The sequence below is a fragment of the Apis laboriosa genome, unplaced genomic scaffold (genome assembly GCF_014066325.1).
Source record: "Apis laboriosa isolate Shangri-la unplaced genomic scaffold, ASM1406632v1 scaffold68_cov148, whole genome shotgun sequence".
Lineage (NCBI taxonomy): Eukaryota > Metazoa > Arthropoda > Insecta > Hymenoptera > Apidae > Apis > Apis laboriosa.
Window position 1 is genome coordinate 2,469,767 of NW_025224135.1, and position 16,734 is coordinate 2,486,500.

The 16,734-nt window shown below is 26.1% G+C and overlaps 3 protein-coding genes across 4 annotated transcripts; 1 reads left to right on the forward strand and 2 right to left on the reverse strand.

Moving 5' to 3' along the window:
* Positions 1–1,329: 1,329 nt before the first annotated feature.
* On the reverse strand, positions 1,330–7,419 carry LOC122718763 (very-long-chain 3-oxoacyl-CoA reductase-like). The gene is made up of 4 exons (XM_043944078.1): positions 6,935–7,419; positions 5,011–5,386; positions 3,734–4,077; positions 1,330–1,868 (listed from the first exon to the last, which is right to left on the reverse strand). The coding sequence occupies exons 2-4, from the start codon at positions 5,383–5,385 to the stop codon at positions 1,610–1,612; spliced, it is 978 nt and encodes a 325-aa protein (XP_043800013.1). The 5' UTR covers position 5,386; positions 6,935–7,419; the 3' UTR covers positions 1,330–1,609.
* A 793-nt stretch (positions 7,420–8,212) lies between these two features.
* LOC122718787 (probable serine/threonine-protein kinase kinX) lies at positions 8,213–12,504 on the reverse strand. The gene is made up of 5 exons (XM_043944119.1): positions 12,166–12,504; positions 11,835–12,017; positions 10,889–11,067; positions 10,610–10,807; positions 8,213–10,415 (listed from the first exon to the last, which is right to left on the reverse strand). The coding sequence occupies exons 2-5, from the start codon at positions 12,009–12,011 to the stop codon at positions 8,363–8,365; spliced, it is 2,607 nt and encodes an 868-aa protein (XP_043800054.1). The 5' UTR covers positions 12,012–12,017; positions 12,166–12,504; the 3' UTR covers positions 8,213–8,362.
* Positions 12,505–12,741: 237 nt separating this feature from the next.
* LOC122718750 lies at positions 12,742–16,430 on the forward strand. 2 transcript variants are annotated; one of them, XM_043944055.1, is made up of 6 exons: positions 12,742–13,193; positions 13,930–14,087; positions 14,186–14,411; positions 14,495–15,498; positions 15,602–15,903; positions 16,283–16,430. In XM_043944055.1, the coding sequence occupies exons 1-6, from the start codon at positions 13,130–13,132 to the stop codon at positions 16,353–16,355; spliced, it is 1,827 nt and encodes a 608-aa protein (XP_043799990.1). In that variant the 5' UTR covers positions 12,742–13,129; the 3' UTR covers positions 16,356–16,430. The 2 variants fall into 2 exon arrangements, with proteins under 2 accessions (XP_043799990.1, XP_043799989.1); XM_043944054.1 differs by having other exon boundaries at positions 12,744–13,193; positions 14,483–15,498.
* Positions 16,431–16,734: the final 304 nt, after the last annotated feature.

Here is a 16,734-nt window from a genome sequence, read left to right on the forward strand (position 1 = left end):
ATGCGCAGAAGTATGAAATTTTGTGCCATCTATGACTATGTTCTTTAGCGCATTTATATAGAAAAAAAAAATGATAAATTTTAGAATAAATAGTATTCGCTAAATCGAATAAAGTTATTTAAAATAGATCAAAAAACTAAGATTATAAAAAGATAAATCATTTTTTATTTTCATTTAAAATAACTTTTTGAATGATTTAAGAGTTATTATTTCACATGGAAATAATTATCTTAACATTTCTTGTTTACTTTTTATTTTTTATATAAATATATAAAAATTAGCTCGAATAGACTTTCTTAATATTTTCTATTGATAAGTTAGAAAATAATAAATGTAATGAAATGCAAAATTATTATTAAATTTTGCAGAATAAAAGAAAAAGGCAAATAATGGAAACAGATAAAGATAAAGTAGGAAAAATTATGGAATTAGCGTCATCTCTAGTGTTATAGATAAAACAAACTAAAGAAGAAAAGGAAGTAATAGAGGTAAATAAAAGATGGAGATAGATTAAAGGTATTCAAATCAGCGCCATCTGCACAATATCATAAATGAAACACACAGAAAAGGATAAGAAGAGATAGAAAGATAGAGATAAAGTAAGAATTGATCACCAGCTCTATCTCTTGAGAGAAAGATTCTTCAACTAGAATAAAATAGGATAAGAATTGAGGATTAGTATCATCTCTTGATTTTTGAAAACATGTATTTAGTATTCAAAAAATGATGCTGGATCATCAATTTTTATTATCTTATTTTACTTTTGATATTTTAATTTTTTAAGAGATGGCGTTGATAATTTTTACTATATTCTGTCTTTTTTATGTGTTTCATTTGCAACATTTAGATATAATGCTGATTCTTCAAATTTTTATCTTATCTCCATTTTTCTCTCACTATTTTCTCTATTTTTCTATACTTATTCTTACAATATTCGCGATTAGAATATTAATAATTATATATGATTAATTATAGATGAAATATTTTGTCTATGACTACTTATAAATGAATAAAAAAATTATTATTAACCGAAAATGGATAAGAAAATATTCAAATGTTTTTTGATCCTTCAAATAACTGATATCCTTGAATTAATTTGTTTAAAAATAAAGAGCAAATTATCTAGGAAAATAATATAAGAAAAAAACTGTGATAAATTTTATTATACAATAATTATAAATACAATACAGATTATATGTACAAAGATTTTTATAAATAATTTAAAAACCATAATAGCTTAGAAATTGATTTAAAGAAAATAACAATTTAACAATATTAATTTGATAAAATTATATTTTAATATAATTCAGAAAAGATTTCGAATTTCTTATTATTTACATTGTACGTTTTAATTAAGCGTTTTAATTAACGTTATCGCATTTTAATTTAATTTATGAAACATGAATATAGATATATATAAAATACATATCTAAAATATACATATAAAATACATTATGCCTATCATATTTTTAACTATAGTAATGAATAACATTACAAAGAGCAAAAAAGGCAAAAAAAAAAAAAAAAATAAGATAAATAAAGAACAGAAAAGGAAAGAATAATGGATAAAAAAAGAAACAAAATAAAGAGAAGAAATTAAATTTAGGATTCATTTAGTAATAACTGATGTTTCTTCATTAGTTATTTTTTCCATTTTTTCTTTCTTTTTTAATGCACGCTTTCTTATATTACACATGGTCTTACAAACTAACCAAAGCGTACCTTTTTCGCATATGTAACGTAAAGCATTTACAGAGGCGACTAATAAACCATGCGGCAAATAGCCTGATGTACACAATTCAAGACCAATTGTTTTTAGTGTATGTTTTACATATTTCTCTGGAGTTGGCGCCATCCAAGTAGGTTTCCTAAAAATATATTTTTATATATAATATTTATATTTTTTATATATAATATATGAAAGATATTTTATTTATTTTGGATCTCTTAATATATAATCTTTGATAGTTTCGATTAGTCGTTAATTTCACTGATAAAAAAATTATGTCACGATAAAGTTATTTCGTTTGAAATGACAAATATTGAGATAATGATAAGGCTTTTTTCATGAGTCGAATTTATATAATTGTTATTGCTTAAGAACTTCAAGAAATAAACATGTTCATATTTGGAAATAATATTATAGTTTTAATTACATTATGGTTTATATATTTTTTTTTCATTTTTCTCCAATTTTTATTGTTATTTAAATTTTTAAAATTTTTTTATTACTATAACCGATAAAGAATAAATTTCAAATAAAGTTTATTCTCAATATGATTATCTCATTACTATTATTATATGCAGTGATTATTTAAAAAATAAATTATTTATAAAATAAAATTAATAAAATTAAAAAACAGAGTATATATAGAGGATTATAGAGTTAAAACAAATATAAAGATTAGTGTATTTATATAAAAATTTTGAAGCTTATTTATTAAAAATTTAAGTTTATTAAATCAAAATGTAATTTAATTTGAATTGAATTTTATAACCTTTTATATCAAATGTAAATAGGTCAACATATAAATGTATAAAAATTGATGCAATGCGACATTGGTGACAGTAAAAAATAAATTGACGTATGCAAAAAAAAATATATGCATGCAAATTTTACTACGCAGAAAATTTTTATATAAGATCTATAAAATCCAAGTACAAAAAATTGAAATTTTTACGTATAGAAAACGCACAATTATTGCATAATTATTGATAGTTATTATCAATAAAAATGATATTTTTTATATATAGAATAATATATAATAAAGTAAATAGAATTTCTTCCTTCAATTAAAAATTAAATAGTTTTAAGAATAATTTTCTTGAATAATTTTTATAAATAAAGTTTTTAATATAATTAAAATTTTTTATAAAATATATGTATAAAAAATAATTTTAAAAGATAAACAAATAATAAAGTAATTTTTTTTTTAATGTAATTATATATTTTAAGTTATTCAATTGATTTTGTAGATCTAATCTCAAAAATAATAATCTATAAAAAAAATATTATCATATATTGAAATTTGTATAAAAAAATCATTAATTTAAGAATTATTTTAATTTGAATTTTATAAAACTCATCCTACAAAAGATAAGGAAAGCATAAAAGTATTTCGTGTATTCCGTTTTGTAATATGATAAAGATTTCGTTATAATCATAACGTTTTATATTTTTAATTTATATTATTTAAAAAAAAAAATCAAATAAAAAGCAGATATTATCATGTGACTGTTCATCAGATTCTCGAATCCAGCAATTAAAAATGTTTCATTTAGAAAAATTATAAATATTTTGTAATTATATACATTTTATAATTAAATAACATTTTAATTTTCTTTTTTTTTTTAATTATTGTTTTTAATTATCTTTCTTATTGTTCATCGTATCATGTCTGGAAAGAAATGTAAATCAAAATTTGAAGAATCATTAATTATCATTAATATTTATCGTTTTATAAATGAAACTTGGTTATTTTTCAGATCAGCAAAACTAGCCAAGATATTAAAAAGCAAAAGATAAATGAAATAAAGAATTGTCCTCGACGACGAATGAAATAAAAATATTCACGTATTTAAATTTGTTTAAACTTACTTTATCTAACTTGCAAATGGATGTACGTGCATATATAATAAATGCATGTATATAATAAAATATATACGTAATAAAAAAAAAAAGAAGGAAGGAAAATATTTAAATTTCATTTTTTTTTTTTTTTTTTTCACTTACGTGATCTTTGACATCTTAGTTGCCACTGGACCAGGAATGAGGCATTGTACAGTAACACCGAATGGTGCGGCTTCAGCGGCTAAATCTTCACTTAGCTTGATAACGTAACACTTGCTGGCTGCATACACAGTTAAGTAAGGAGATGGCATAACAGCCGTAGCCGAGCTGATATTTATCAAAATGCCCTTTTTACGTTCGAACATTTGAGGAAGAAGGGCCCTTGCGACTCCTGTCATTGACGCCACATTCAACTGCAAAATCTGAGCTATGCTTTCCTCTGAGACATTCGTGAATAATTCAGGATGATCATAACTGGCTCCTGCATTATTTACCACTATTGCAATCTAGAATTTTAATTAATCAATTCTAATTATTTCTTGAGAATATTAATGAATGTTAATGATAAAAGTGGCATGACTTTTTGTATTGTAAGATTAAATAAAAATATCAATCGTTAAAGAATAAATTTTCTAATGTATAATATTTCTCAATTTTTTAAATTCAAGTAATTTGTATAACTGACATAATTTTATCAATATTATCTTAATAAACTATATTATTAATTACTTTATAGAATATGACGATGTAATTGTGTTAAAATATCTGTTAAAACCTATATATTACCATTTAAAAAATAATTAAATAATAGTTTAGAAAATATTCGAGAATAAGAATTAAGAATCTATATATTACCATTTAAAAAGTAATTAAATAATAGTTTAGAAAATATTCGAAAATAAGAATTAAGAATCATTGTGTTAATATTCTTATTTAACAATCTGATATTAATTTGAAGAGATATTAATTTTACAAATAAAATATATATATGTATAATCAATCACAAGTCTTTATATATATTATTTTATAAGGAAATTCATTTAATCCGAAAATTTAATAGTTTGTGCTATATATATATTATTATAAATAAAGTATATATTTAGAAAATTTTTTTTATCAACAGAAAATCTCTATAAAAATATGAAATCACTTGAACTAAAGCATCTTTTCAAATACCAATTTTTATGAGCTAATTAACACATTTGCTATTATTTAAAAAAAAATTTAATTAATTTTACATAATATAAATAAAAAATAAGAATATAATTAGTAAATATAATTAGGTTGTTTTTTATTTTCCATAATTATCTTTGTTGAATATTAACAAATGAAAATTAACAATGTCCATCATAAAAGTAACATAGTGACTCATCATAATAACGAACGTGTTAAAAGAATAAGAATAGAAAGACGGATAAAAAATGTTAAAGAAAGAATACCTCGAGCTCTTCAGTGGCTTTGGCAATTTTGGCATAAACCGCTTGTCCCTCGGTCAAATCTGCATCCACGATTCGAACTTGAACTCCATATCGTTCTTTGATCTCCTTCGCGACTTCCTCGAGTTTTGATAGAGATCGCGAAACCAGCACAATATCCAAACCTTTTTTCGCTAACTGTTCCGCGTACGCTTTCCCGATACCGCTTGTAGCACCTGTGATCACTGCCCATTTACCCTGTGTTCTTGGGTCAACACCGAATCCAAAATTCGGTCCTATTAATTTCTTCCACACAAGAACGCTTATTCGCCATAGAATTCGCAATCCAAGCAATCCTAATACAACGAACGATATTTTTTCCCAACACGTTAACGTCATCCTGAAACGACGAAAAAATCAACTTGGCCGTCACTTGAAATTTCTTCGGTCGAAACGATACTCTCGAAGAATTACGATTGTCTATCGATGTTGATTGAATCGCGACGCAAATCTGTTTTCCCCCTTTGTAACGTCTTCTTTTCATACTCCTACTTGCCATAATGCAATGATCAAACGAACTTAACCATTGGTCGGTTCTGATGATCGCAGTCGTGACATTGGACCTCTATTATCACATTGTATAACATACTATTGGATATGATGATTTATTCAAAAGTTCTTTGAACCCAATTTTTTTTCTATTCGATTTTTATTCTCTTTATAAAAATTTATTATATTATTATTTATTAATCTGGGAGTAATAAAAAAATATTAAAAAATTTTCTATTAATCATTTGATTTCAAAATTGCACGAGACGAAGACGGATGTTTAACTTGAATTTACATGTGTAAATATTTTTTTACTTGTTCTAAAATTCAAATTGAATAATATTAATTTTTTATCTATTATTATTAGATATATTTTACTAAATTACATTCAGAATATTAATGATAGCCAAATCTCTAAATTTCTATAGGCTTAATATTTCTATAGATAATTTGTTCACGTAAACTATTATTTCTTTTTTTAAAGAATTTTTTAATTAAAAAATAAAATAACAGTGTGAAAATCTAGAATAGAACATATTTGGTGCAAAAATTAAAAAGATCATGACACTAAAGAAAATAAAAAATTTAAATATATTCAATGTAATGCATAATGTGTAAGAATTAAAATTTCAAATTGAAAATTCATTGACATAGATAATAATGTTTCAAGATTCAAGTTATTTTTTGAAAGAAAATACTATTTTAAAAATTTCATGGAACCGAAATTTGTAAAATTTAATCGATCACTAATATATTTATTTTTTAGAAAATTATTTTTTCATATACGATCATTTTTCATACACTTGTAAATACGATCACAGTATAAACACGTACACAGTATATTATACATTAAATCATATTTATTATATGATATATATGTATTATATTATCGCAATATTATGAAATTCTCATAAAATTATTATATTTATTATATTTTAACATCTTTTATGTAACGGCAATTATAAATAGAAATTCTAATAAAAAGTTTTCAAAAAATATAAACAAATTACATATAAACAAGTTATAATTAAGTTTTAAATTAAATTTAGTTTATGTTATTTATTGAAATAAATTTATATAATAAATTAAAATTTATTTTATATCTACAAACATGTGAATTGGAAAAATACAAATCGCTACATTACATGTGATTATATATACCAGATGTTATATTTTGATACAGAAATATTTATTATATTTTATATAAATTTCTTTTTCGTATATAAACAGAATTTATTTCACCGTTATCCGTTTGTAAACATTAATTAACGATTTCAATGCATCATATGAGAATAATATTTGCGATAATTTATATATTCTACTATATATATATTGAATTGAATATATATGCGTAAACAAAAGACAGATAAGAATTCGTGAAAATATTTATTTTACTTACTTTTATTTGATATTGTTGAAATTGATATTAATAAAGATGATAGTAACGTTGATAATAAAGTTTTTTTCTTGATTTGACGTATTTCTCTTCAACACAATAAAAATGTAGTGGATGTGAAACGATTAAATTCATTAATATGTAAAAATTTCAAGAAATAAGCAAAAATTTATGTAATCTGATTTCGATGCTCTCGTATTATTATCGCGAGAATTGGATTAATTAATTCAATTATTCAAAATATCAACGAGGAAATGAAAAATAGAAAACAAATGACATGTTGTGAACGAGTTTCAAAGGTACCGAACAAACCAGACTAAATCGGATCACGGAAGTGTACGAAGAGAGTATCGAAGAGAGTACGAAGAGAAAGCGGAAAAGGGAAGAGAAAGGTAACGTGAAAGTGGAAGGGGAAGAGACAGAGATTGGTGAAAAGGAAGAGTGGAGGGGAGTAGAGGAGAGAAGGAAGCAACTAAATATTAGGGGAAGAGATGGGTAGTTGAAGGAAAGCGAGGAAGCGAGAAGATATAATATCATGGTACGGTCGATGTTGGAAGCAAATGTGGGGAGTTTGCGCGGGCGCAGACATTATGGATGCGAATTCACGTGATCGTGGACGTAATATATGTTCCGTTCGATGCATATGTAGTGGAAATATGTGATTTGGATATTTAGATGTCAGCGTTAACTGTTTAAAAGAAAGTCATTGCTTACATCTTTCTGTTGTTAAAAGTGGGGAATAGTTTATTTTTTCTTTGACACATTTCATTTTGACATACTTCTCCGTAATAATAAAATATTCTCGATTAAAAAAAGTAAAATACTGTCGATAATTTATTTTTGCATTTTTCTTTACTTATGTTATGTTATTATGTATTTTCTTGAATATATCGAGAAATATATATATCCAATATATAAATCAGTCCAATATATAAAACTATTTAAATGCATACTACAAATATATAATGAATTCGAATCGGTTTTTATTTCGATTATAGATCGATTATAATATAACTAATTATTTCGATTTACATATTAAAAATTTTGTTTCATTTTTCTTTTATTTTCTTATTTATAAATTATGAAAGTTTTTATATTTTTTTGTTTTCGCTTTTACATTTTTCCTTGCTTTGATTATTGTTTGATTGTGTCGAATAAGATAATTTATTATTAAACTTGTGATTAATTGATATTCTCACATGTATCTCAAATATTTCATTAATTAAATATTATTGTGCTTAATATAATATAATATTTGAATTTCACATAATATGTAATAATATCATATGTATAATTGAATTGTGTTGTATGCATTTACACGAATTCATACATATGTATAAATACATATATGTTTTGTAGTATTTAAATAAAGAATAGCAGAAAACAGTAAAAAAGTTTGAAAAGAATAACAAAATCAATAGATGTCACATATTAAGCACGCAAATCGGTAGTATTAATTAACCGTTCTGAAATATCGGGCATAAGTGCTTTTGATCTCTTTTTCGATAGTGTTCCTGTTTTAACAATACGTCGACCAATTAACATTGTACGATTACGATTTGCTTGATGCAGAGTTTGTAAATGAAAACGTCTCCAAAGTAAAGCTTTGGTATCAATGGATTTTGTCCAATCGTGCCATTCTCCACGAGTAATCTTCTCACTTTCCATTTCCAATATCTTCTCGATTACACTGCGTAACCATATATTCCAATCTTTAGCTACATCACTGATATACTCTAGCCATCTAGTCCAGTCCCTAATTTCTAAAGATTCTACTTCTGGCATATACTGTTCCATGAATGCAAGCTGCGATTGAGTTAATAGCGATCTTAACCAAGTTGCAATTTTTCCACATACTATATTCATAGTAATCTTTAAGTCTTCCGTTAAGAGATCTGGATTTTCCAATCTTACTATATTACTCAACTTTTCGTAGATTGCACGATGTATGCCATTTGTTATTGGATCTTCACCCGTATTTTCTGGCGCACTTTCTATCATTTTATAAATAGTATCGATTATTTTGTCAAAAGTAAGATAAGGAAGATCGGTTTTAAATACGTCCTCCAAAGTCTTCATAATATCTATTTCTTTAGGTACTTCCATAGGTTCTAACGAAATCTTTTTTGGAGATACCCTTACTTCGATTTCTTTTTCTTTTATTTTTGGTACATCTTCTACCTTTTCTTCAGCTTTTGGTTCTGCCTCTTTTTCTCTTTTTATTATTTCTGCCTCTTCACCTGGCTCTTCAAGTTCTGTTTCTGGTTTTGCTTCTGGTTGTATATCTGCTTCTATTTCTGATTCTGGTTTTATAGTTTCTTCTGGTTGTATATTTTCTTCTTGTTCTAACTTATTTTCTTCCGGTTTTGTAATTTCTTCCATTTCTGGTTTTGTAGTTTCTTCTGGTTTTATATTTTCTTCTGGTTTTGTTTCTTCTTCTGGTTTTGCTTCAAGTTCTTCACCTACCTTAGGTGTTTCTAATTCTGTTTCTGTTTCCATTTCTTGTACTGTTTCTGATTCTGGTTCTGTTCCTATTTCTTGTACTGCTTCTGCTTCTGTTTCTGTTTCTGTTTCTTGAATTGCTTCTGATTCTGTTTCCGTTTCCACTTCTTGTGCTGCTTCTGCTTCTGATTCTGTTTCTGTTTCCACTTCTAATACCAGCTCTAATTCTGGTTCTGTTGCTTCCGTATCTTCCATTCGTGGTCGAGCTTCTACTTCTGCTTCAACTTGCGGTTGTGGTTCCGTTTGTATCTCTGTCTCTTGTTCTTCTGGTTGTACTTGAGCTTCTTTTTCAATTTCTACTGGTTTATCTGCTTCATCCACTGCTTCATCTACTTTTTCAAGTTTAACCTCCTCTTCTTCTTCCTCCGTTATTTCTTTCTCCGGTTCCTCTGCTTCTTTTACTTTCTCTTCTTCTTCTTCGATCATTTTTGCATCTTCGTCCCAATCATCTTCCTCATCGTCATCCTCGTCTGGATATTTCTTTTCAATCTCTTCCTCCTCCACTTCTTCGTCCTCGTCCTCCTCTTCTTCCTCTTCCTCTTCATCTATTCTCATTTCTTCTTCTTTCTTTTTACATCGTTCGAGAAGTTTTTCTTCTTGATATTGAGCAACCTCAAATAGCACTCCGGTCACCCAACAGGCTAATACATCAGCCAAATAACGTACCTGTTGCGATTTCCGATCTTCGTCTTTTGGTTGACTGTATTCAAGAACATTTATCAATCGTCGAACTATCACTTCTGCGATATCTTTAATCTCTGATTTAGGGAATGGACATTTCCATTTTAAGATACTTCGAACGAAACGCTCAGCTATCAGATATTGAGAAGAAACCGAATCTTTCTCGAAAGATCCTACCGTTGTAATACCAATATTTTGTCTTTTCATTTTGTTTGTCTCTTTAAATTGCCATTGATCCGTTCTCTTTTTCCTTTTCTTTCCACGCGTTTTCTTCTTTCTACGCGAGATCGTTGCAGCTTGCCTGTAACAAATATTTCACCGTAGCTAAATAAACTTAATGATACTTAAAAATATTCTAATATTATTTAATTTTATTCTAATATTATTTTTGAAATCGACAAACAAGAATCGTTTATTTTTTTTTATCATATACTTCTCAATGAAAAATAAAAAAAAAATTGTTTAGACGAAAAATTATTTAAATCAATATATTACTCAGGAGTTAAACATGTTTCCTTTTCCACAGTTCGAACGAGATTATCCAAAAGAGCTGGAGGTAATATTGACGCGCCTTGTTGTAAAGTTATTAACATTTTGTGTCTTGTTGGTTGAGCCAATTCTTTGATTCGTTGTGATACAGGTTTCAATTTTCTAAGCACCATTTTCTTTTCACATTCTGGTGGACATTTACGGCTATATGAAAGTATTAAAATCATTTGTATATGGCTCTATTAAAATTAATCAAATTGTATTTAATAAACATAAAACTTTTACCTTGGAGTTGCTAATATATCAATGTAATCTTGTTTTGTCAAACAATGCCTAGGTATAACTTTCAATTTTGGAAATGTACAAGGTTCTCCAACTACGGAAACCATCGCAAATCTATCTTTTTTTTTTCTTCTTCCTCTTTGTGTTTTGCGACAATCAAGCTCATTTATTTTATCCACGTGCTACTGAATAAATTTGTCATAAAGTTATGTAGATAGATCTTTTATTAATCTAATGATAATTATAAAATATAAATATAAAATGTTATTAAGATTAATTAATATTAAGATATTAATGTGATTGCAAATTATTGTGAATTATTTTCAAATAGAAAATAATTAATAGTTTAAATAATAGAAAAATATAATAAAAATTAAAAATGAACAAAAGAAAATGTGTAAAATAAATATATATATGTTTTTATATTTACATAGTTTTATCATAAATTCTATTATCAATTTATTGCTATTATTATTAGATGTTTTCTGACAAAAATTATATCGAAAACCAAATGATAGTGTTTTAGAATATATAATATATATATATATTTTAACTAAAATCGATTTGATTATTTTTCATAAAAAATTATTTGAAAACAGAATATTAAAAAAAAAACTTTGCTGCAATAGTATCTTTCGAAACTTTGAAAGATATCAAAAATGTTCGTTTATTCGAATACAAAAATATTATAATAAATTTTTAAAATTATCTTAAAAATTAACATATAAATTGAAAAGAACTTTGATGGTAATTTAATATTTTATAAATTTGTATAAATTAAAGAATGATTATTTGAATAATATCCTTCAAATTCTATTTATTACATTTATATTATTTATATGTATGTAATAAAACTTATGATAGAATAAATATAGTGATTTGTTTATATAATATATTCAAGATAAAAAAAATAGAACTATTTTAAAAATATTAAAAATATTCAATTTGCCTTAGGTTTTTTTGGAATTTTCTCGGGTTTATCGCAATGTACCCATCTTTTCTTTTTTTCTACTATTCGTGGATAACCTTCGAACGTATCATCCTTTTGCCCTCTTTTTATTTCACGGTCGACAGAAGTAGCCCGTTTAATATCTTCGGGAGAATCATCAGTCTTTTCCATACTCATCTTTTTCTATAAATAATATGTATATAATTTTATTATGTAATAAAACAGACACATGTAATATTCAAATATTTTGTTCTTATTCTTTTTATAATTTAAACATAAAGATATATTTTTGAATAATTTTTTTTTTTTATTCATAAAATACTGATCATACCTATGTATGTGTATAATGTGCAATTACTATTTATAAAATCTGATCGAAAATGCAAACCGTTACGATATTTTATATTTTTATTATTATCTCTTTATACGCTTTGATCTTGAATCTTTGTTTGATGTTTGAAGAGGGAGTATTGAGTTAGATGTACTTGAAATTTGTATTACATTTTACTTGGGACCGTTAAATATGATAGGTTAAATGAGAGGTTAGAGAAAGAGGTCTGTTTTGTTTCAGAAATATAGATTTTCATCTCGTTCGATGTATCTCGCATTTGAATTAATGCATATATAATACGAAATATAATATGAAATATAATATGAATATAATATGAAATCAAACAACAATATGAATAAGAATTTAAAAAAGAAAAAAAAATGAAAGAAAGCGAGAAGAGGAAAAAGAAAGGAAAAGAGAATAATATATATGATAAAGTGACAGAGAATCGAAGAATATTTGCGTAAACGAGGTAATTCGACTACAGTGGGTAAAGTCACTAGAAAACATGCTGGTGACTGAGGCACCAAAATAATGATGATTCCTACTCCTACAAACTACAACAGCAACTCGAAGATGGCGGTAGTTACGATATCAGTGCTCGACACCGATAGCTGCTCCGTTTACTAATCGATCATTCCGGGTGTCGGGAGTCGGTGCAAAGTAGATGCAAGTTGGTGTGCCTATTTGAGAGAACGCATACTGCACAAGGGGATACTTGGAAGTAAAAGAAGTGTTTCTAAGATATGCGGGTGTGTGAAAATAACTGTTGCTCCTGTATAAGCAACCCGTGATACAGGTGTTTAGTACAAGATGCTAATTTGAATTGTGTCATGAAAAATGTTGGAAATCAACGAGAGCAACTCAACGGAACGAAATACCATTTGAAACTTTCAAGGATATCTTCACTTTGTTACTACACTGTGCCGAATAATTATGATTATGATGAGATAACAAACGCAGAATGAAATACAGTGGTAGTAACCTTCTTGGTTATGCAGTTTACGCGTTTATTCTATTTTTTAATGGTAAGTAAAATATGAAACTTTTTTCTTTATAATACCGATCTTTCTATTGTTTTAGTCAAATGCTTTTTTATTTCTATTATTTTTTCTTTTTTTAGTCAATTTTTTTATTTTTGTTACAGATTATCAGAACTTTTTATTCCACAGATTTGATTAAGTTCGATTAATCCTGATTAACCCTAATTTAAAGCTATACATCTATAATTCAATAAATGAATGAGATATTATTTGTTATCATTTAAAAGTTTTAAATTTTGTCTTTATTCTTTACATCAATTAATTCTTTTTATCATTTTGTATATTTACATACACATTTAAAACGCATATTCAAACTAATAATAAATTTATTTTTTTTCTTCTTTTTTTACTTTCAATATTTATATTAGGCGGCAATTTTTAACTGTTTCTACTTAGTAGTTTGTCCGATTGACGTAAGGTGCATATATGACGCATGTATTGCCGCTTATTTGATGACTTCAAACGATATGTGCGTGCTATTTTTTTATTCGTATTATATAAATTTATTATATAAATTATATTTTTATATATATATATATATATATATATAATCAATATAATAATTATTAATTATAAAATAAATTATAGATAAATTCATATATATTATTAAATAAATATTTAATTTATAAATTTAATTTCTTATATTTTCATTGTTTAACAATCAAGTAAATAAATAAATAACAGGTTTTTATAAATATTTTTACAAATATTATTATTACAGTTATTCATGCAGAAAGTGGTGTTACCTGCAAAGATCAACAAGGACGATCTTATGAAAATACTTTTATATACATTCCTGGTCCAGAACCTTGTACATTATGTGTATGTGATAATGGCAATCCAAAATGGTGTAAAGCACTTGTTTGCAAGTATGCAGAGGTATTTCAAATGCTAAAATAATTATATTGCTTTGCATTTTATATTATTTTTTTTCTATGTGATTAAAAATTTATTCATAATTCATATATATCAAACAGGAATATTGTAAATCTTCCCGGCATATTTGTTGTCAATATATTTGTTTGGATGATACATTATTATCTATACCAAATGATAAAACTGATGGGATTGGTAGCAATACCACTGATGCTACTACAAATTATGATATAGGACTACGATCTGTTGCTAGCTTTGTAACAGCTGTATTGTCATTAAGTTTATTATTTTTTTTAATACATCGATTACGCCAAAGAAAGATACGAGGTATTTTACAATTTGTCAATTGTTTTTTTTCTTAGAATAATAGATAAAAAGTATTGATTATTTTGTAAAAGTTTGTGTGGCAGGAAGGCAGAACAGACAGTTAGCAGAGGACCAAAGAAATTTAGGTAGTATGGGATATTTAGACCGAGATGGATTATCACATGGTGTTCCTATGGATGACATTCCATGTGGAGCTAGTTACCCATTATGGAAACCACCTAATAATTACTTTCCTCGTGGCGAAGCTCCACCACCTTATGAAGAGGCAGTAGCAGCAGCACGAGCAGAACAAGCTCTTTTATCAATGAATCCACAAACACTTCCACAACTAAGTTTTCCAAATACCTATTTACCAAATACTAATAGTCGTACAAGTATATCATTAGTAGGGAGTACGCAAAGTGGCATAAATGGTAATTCATCGACATTAATTTGTGACAATGGTATAACAGATCAAAGTGGCTTAATCTCAACACCAAGTAGACCAATATCAAATCCAAATATATATTCTAGTTATCATCAATCGAATCAAAATGAAACATTATCTCCAAGTGTTAGTGTAGGAACTTCAACGACGAGTTTTACAATGGGAACAAGTACTTATGAGAATTTACCTACTCCCATTGGAATTCCAAACTTTGTTAATCAGCGTCCTAATGTAACTGTGCAACCTTTACCTAATATGCAATCTACTATTCCAAAAAGTTATCAAACACATACTACTCTCCCTCGTCAAACTGGAGCATTTACAATATCTGCAACTTTACCAAATTCTAGTGTAACTGCTCATCGTACAATTCCTAGAACTTTGACAACTCGTACTGGTGCAAAGTTACAAGATATTATAAATGATTGCACTCAGAAGGAATTTTTACGACCTACAATAACAACCGATCTTACGACTCCGAATTTACCACATTCCACGCAACAAAATGCTATGATTAAATTAGAAAATACAAGAGAAAATGCAAATACATTTTCTGAAGATATACAAATACAGCCTTCTCCTGCATCTTCTTCAGGATTGCAACAAATTGAAAGACAACCTTTGGATCATAAAATAGATATAAAATCTCATGATTTTAAGGTGTAGTACAAAATGTAGTGTTGATATTGTATTTTTATATTCAAAATATTATAAAATTTAATTTTTTAAACGTATGTTATATAATAATTTTCATGCATTTCAGCCACCATTGAATATAGCTAATGATATTAATGAAGAAGGAAGCTTTGAATCAGTAGCATGCACTTGTAGCATGCAAGCTCTTTCTACTCTTCACGATGATACAGACGATTATAGAAGCGAATGTGAAAATTGTAAAAGCGCAACAGGTTCTCGTTATTATTTAGATAACGAAGATGAATTGATTACTTCTCCTCATGAAACTATGACATTACATAGAAGACCAGATGAAACAGCTTCAAATACTACCCCTCAATATTATAGAACTTCACTCACACTGCCTATAAGTACCCGTCAACGAACAAGGTAATTATAAAAAACAAGTTATTCTTCTCTTTTGTTAATATTTCATCACATTAAAATTATTTATTAAAATGTCATATAAAATTATAAAAATTATGAATATAAATATTATAGTATATTATATTATAGTATAGTATAGTAGAGTAAAAAAGATTTATTTTCTGTTTTTTTATTTTTTTTATTATTTATTTTATTATTTATTATTATTTATTTTATTTTCATTTTTTAATAATTAATCTTTTTTTTATATTATCTTCTTAATATAAAATAAAATGTTTTTAAAAATTAATAAACTAAAGAAAATGAATGTAATTTTTTTATAAAATTCATGATACTGATGATATCTATAGGATATAATTTACCGACATTTCTTTATATTTAGGAGCACCGGCGTTCGAGAAAATTGGTTCAACCCTATGCCACAAAGTTCTACAGAATCTTCAGATGAAAATTAATTGCAGTTATATGTTTCCCATATATCATATAATTATTAAGATGATTTATAATATACTATCAATGATCAAAATTCAGTATTATGACAAATGAACAATGTTCATATTTTATTGCGTTGCAGAACACCAGTTATTGTTAAACAATGTTACATTGTCAAATTTTACTATACAAATGAAATTTTTTCTATCTTATTCACTGTGTATAAATTGTTCACATATTCTATGTATGATTTATGATGAAAAAGATGAGTCATATTTTTGCTCTCATGGTTTTTCTTTATATGTTATTAAACTATGAGAGCAAAATTTAAATATATTTATTATATATAATTTCGATATTTAAGTTAAAAAAACAACAGCTAAGGAGCAAAATAACAATTTA

Coding starts and splice junctions, on each gene's coding strand:
- LOC122718763 (XM_043944078.1), bottom strand. CDS start 5,385: ATGACGTTAACGTGTTGGGAAAAAATATCGTTCGTTGTATTAGGATTG. Junction 4,078..5,010: donor AAGCCACTGAAGAGCTCGAG/GTATTCTTTCTT, acceptor TTAAAATTCTAG/ATTGCAATAGTGGTAAATAA. Junction 1,869..3,733: donor ACTAAGATGTCAAAGATCAC/GTAAGTGAAAAA, acceptor ATATATTTTTAG/GAAACCTACTTGGATGGCGC.
- LOC122718787 (XM_043944119.1), bottom strand. CDS start 12,011: ATGAGTATGGAAAAGACTGATGATTCTCCCGAAGATATTAAACGGGCT. Junction 11,068..11,834: donor AAATTCCAAAAAAACCTAAG/GCAAATTGAATA, acceptor TTTATTCAGTAG/CACGTGGATAAAATAAATGA. Junction 10,808..10,888: donor GATATATTAGCAACTCCAAG/GTAAAAGTTTTA, acceptor ACTTTCATATAG/CCGTAAATGTCCACCAGAAT.
- LOC122718750 (XM_043944054.1), top strand. CDS start 13,130: ATGAAATACAGTGGTAGTAACCTTCTTGGTTATGCAGTTTACGCGTTT. Junction 14,088..14,185: donor TTGTTTGCAAGTATGCAGAG/GTATTTCAAATG, acceptor TATATCAAACAG/GAATATTGTAAATCTTCCCG. Junction 15,904..16,282: donor AGTACCCGTCAACGAACAAG/GTAATTATAAAA, acceptor CTTTATATTTAG/GAGCACCGGCGTTCGAGAAA.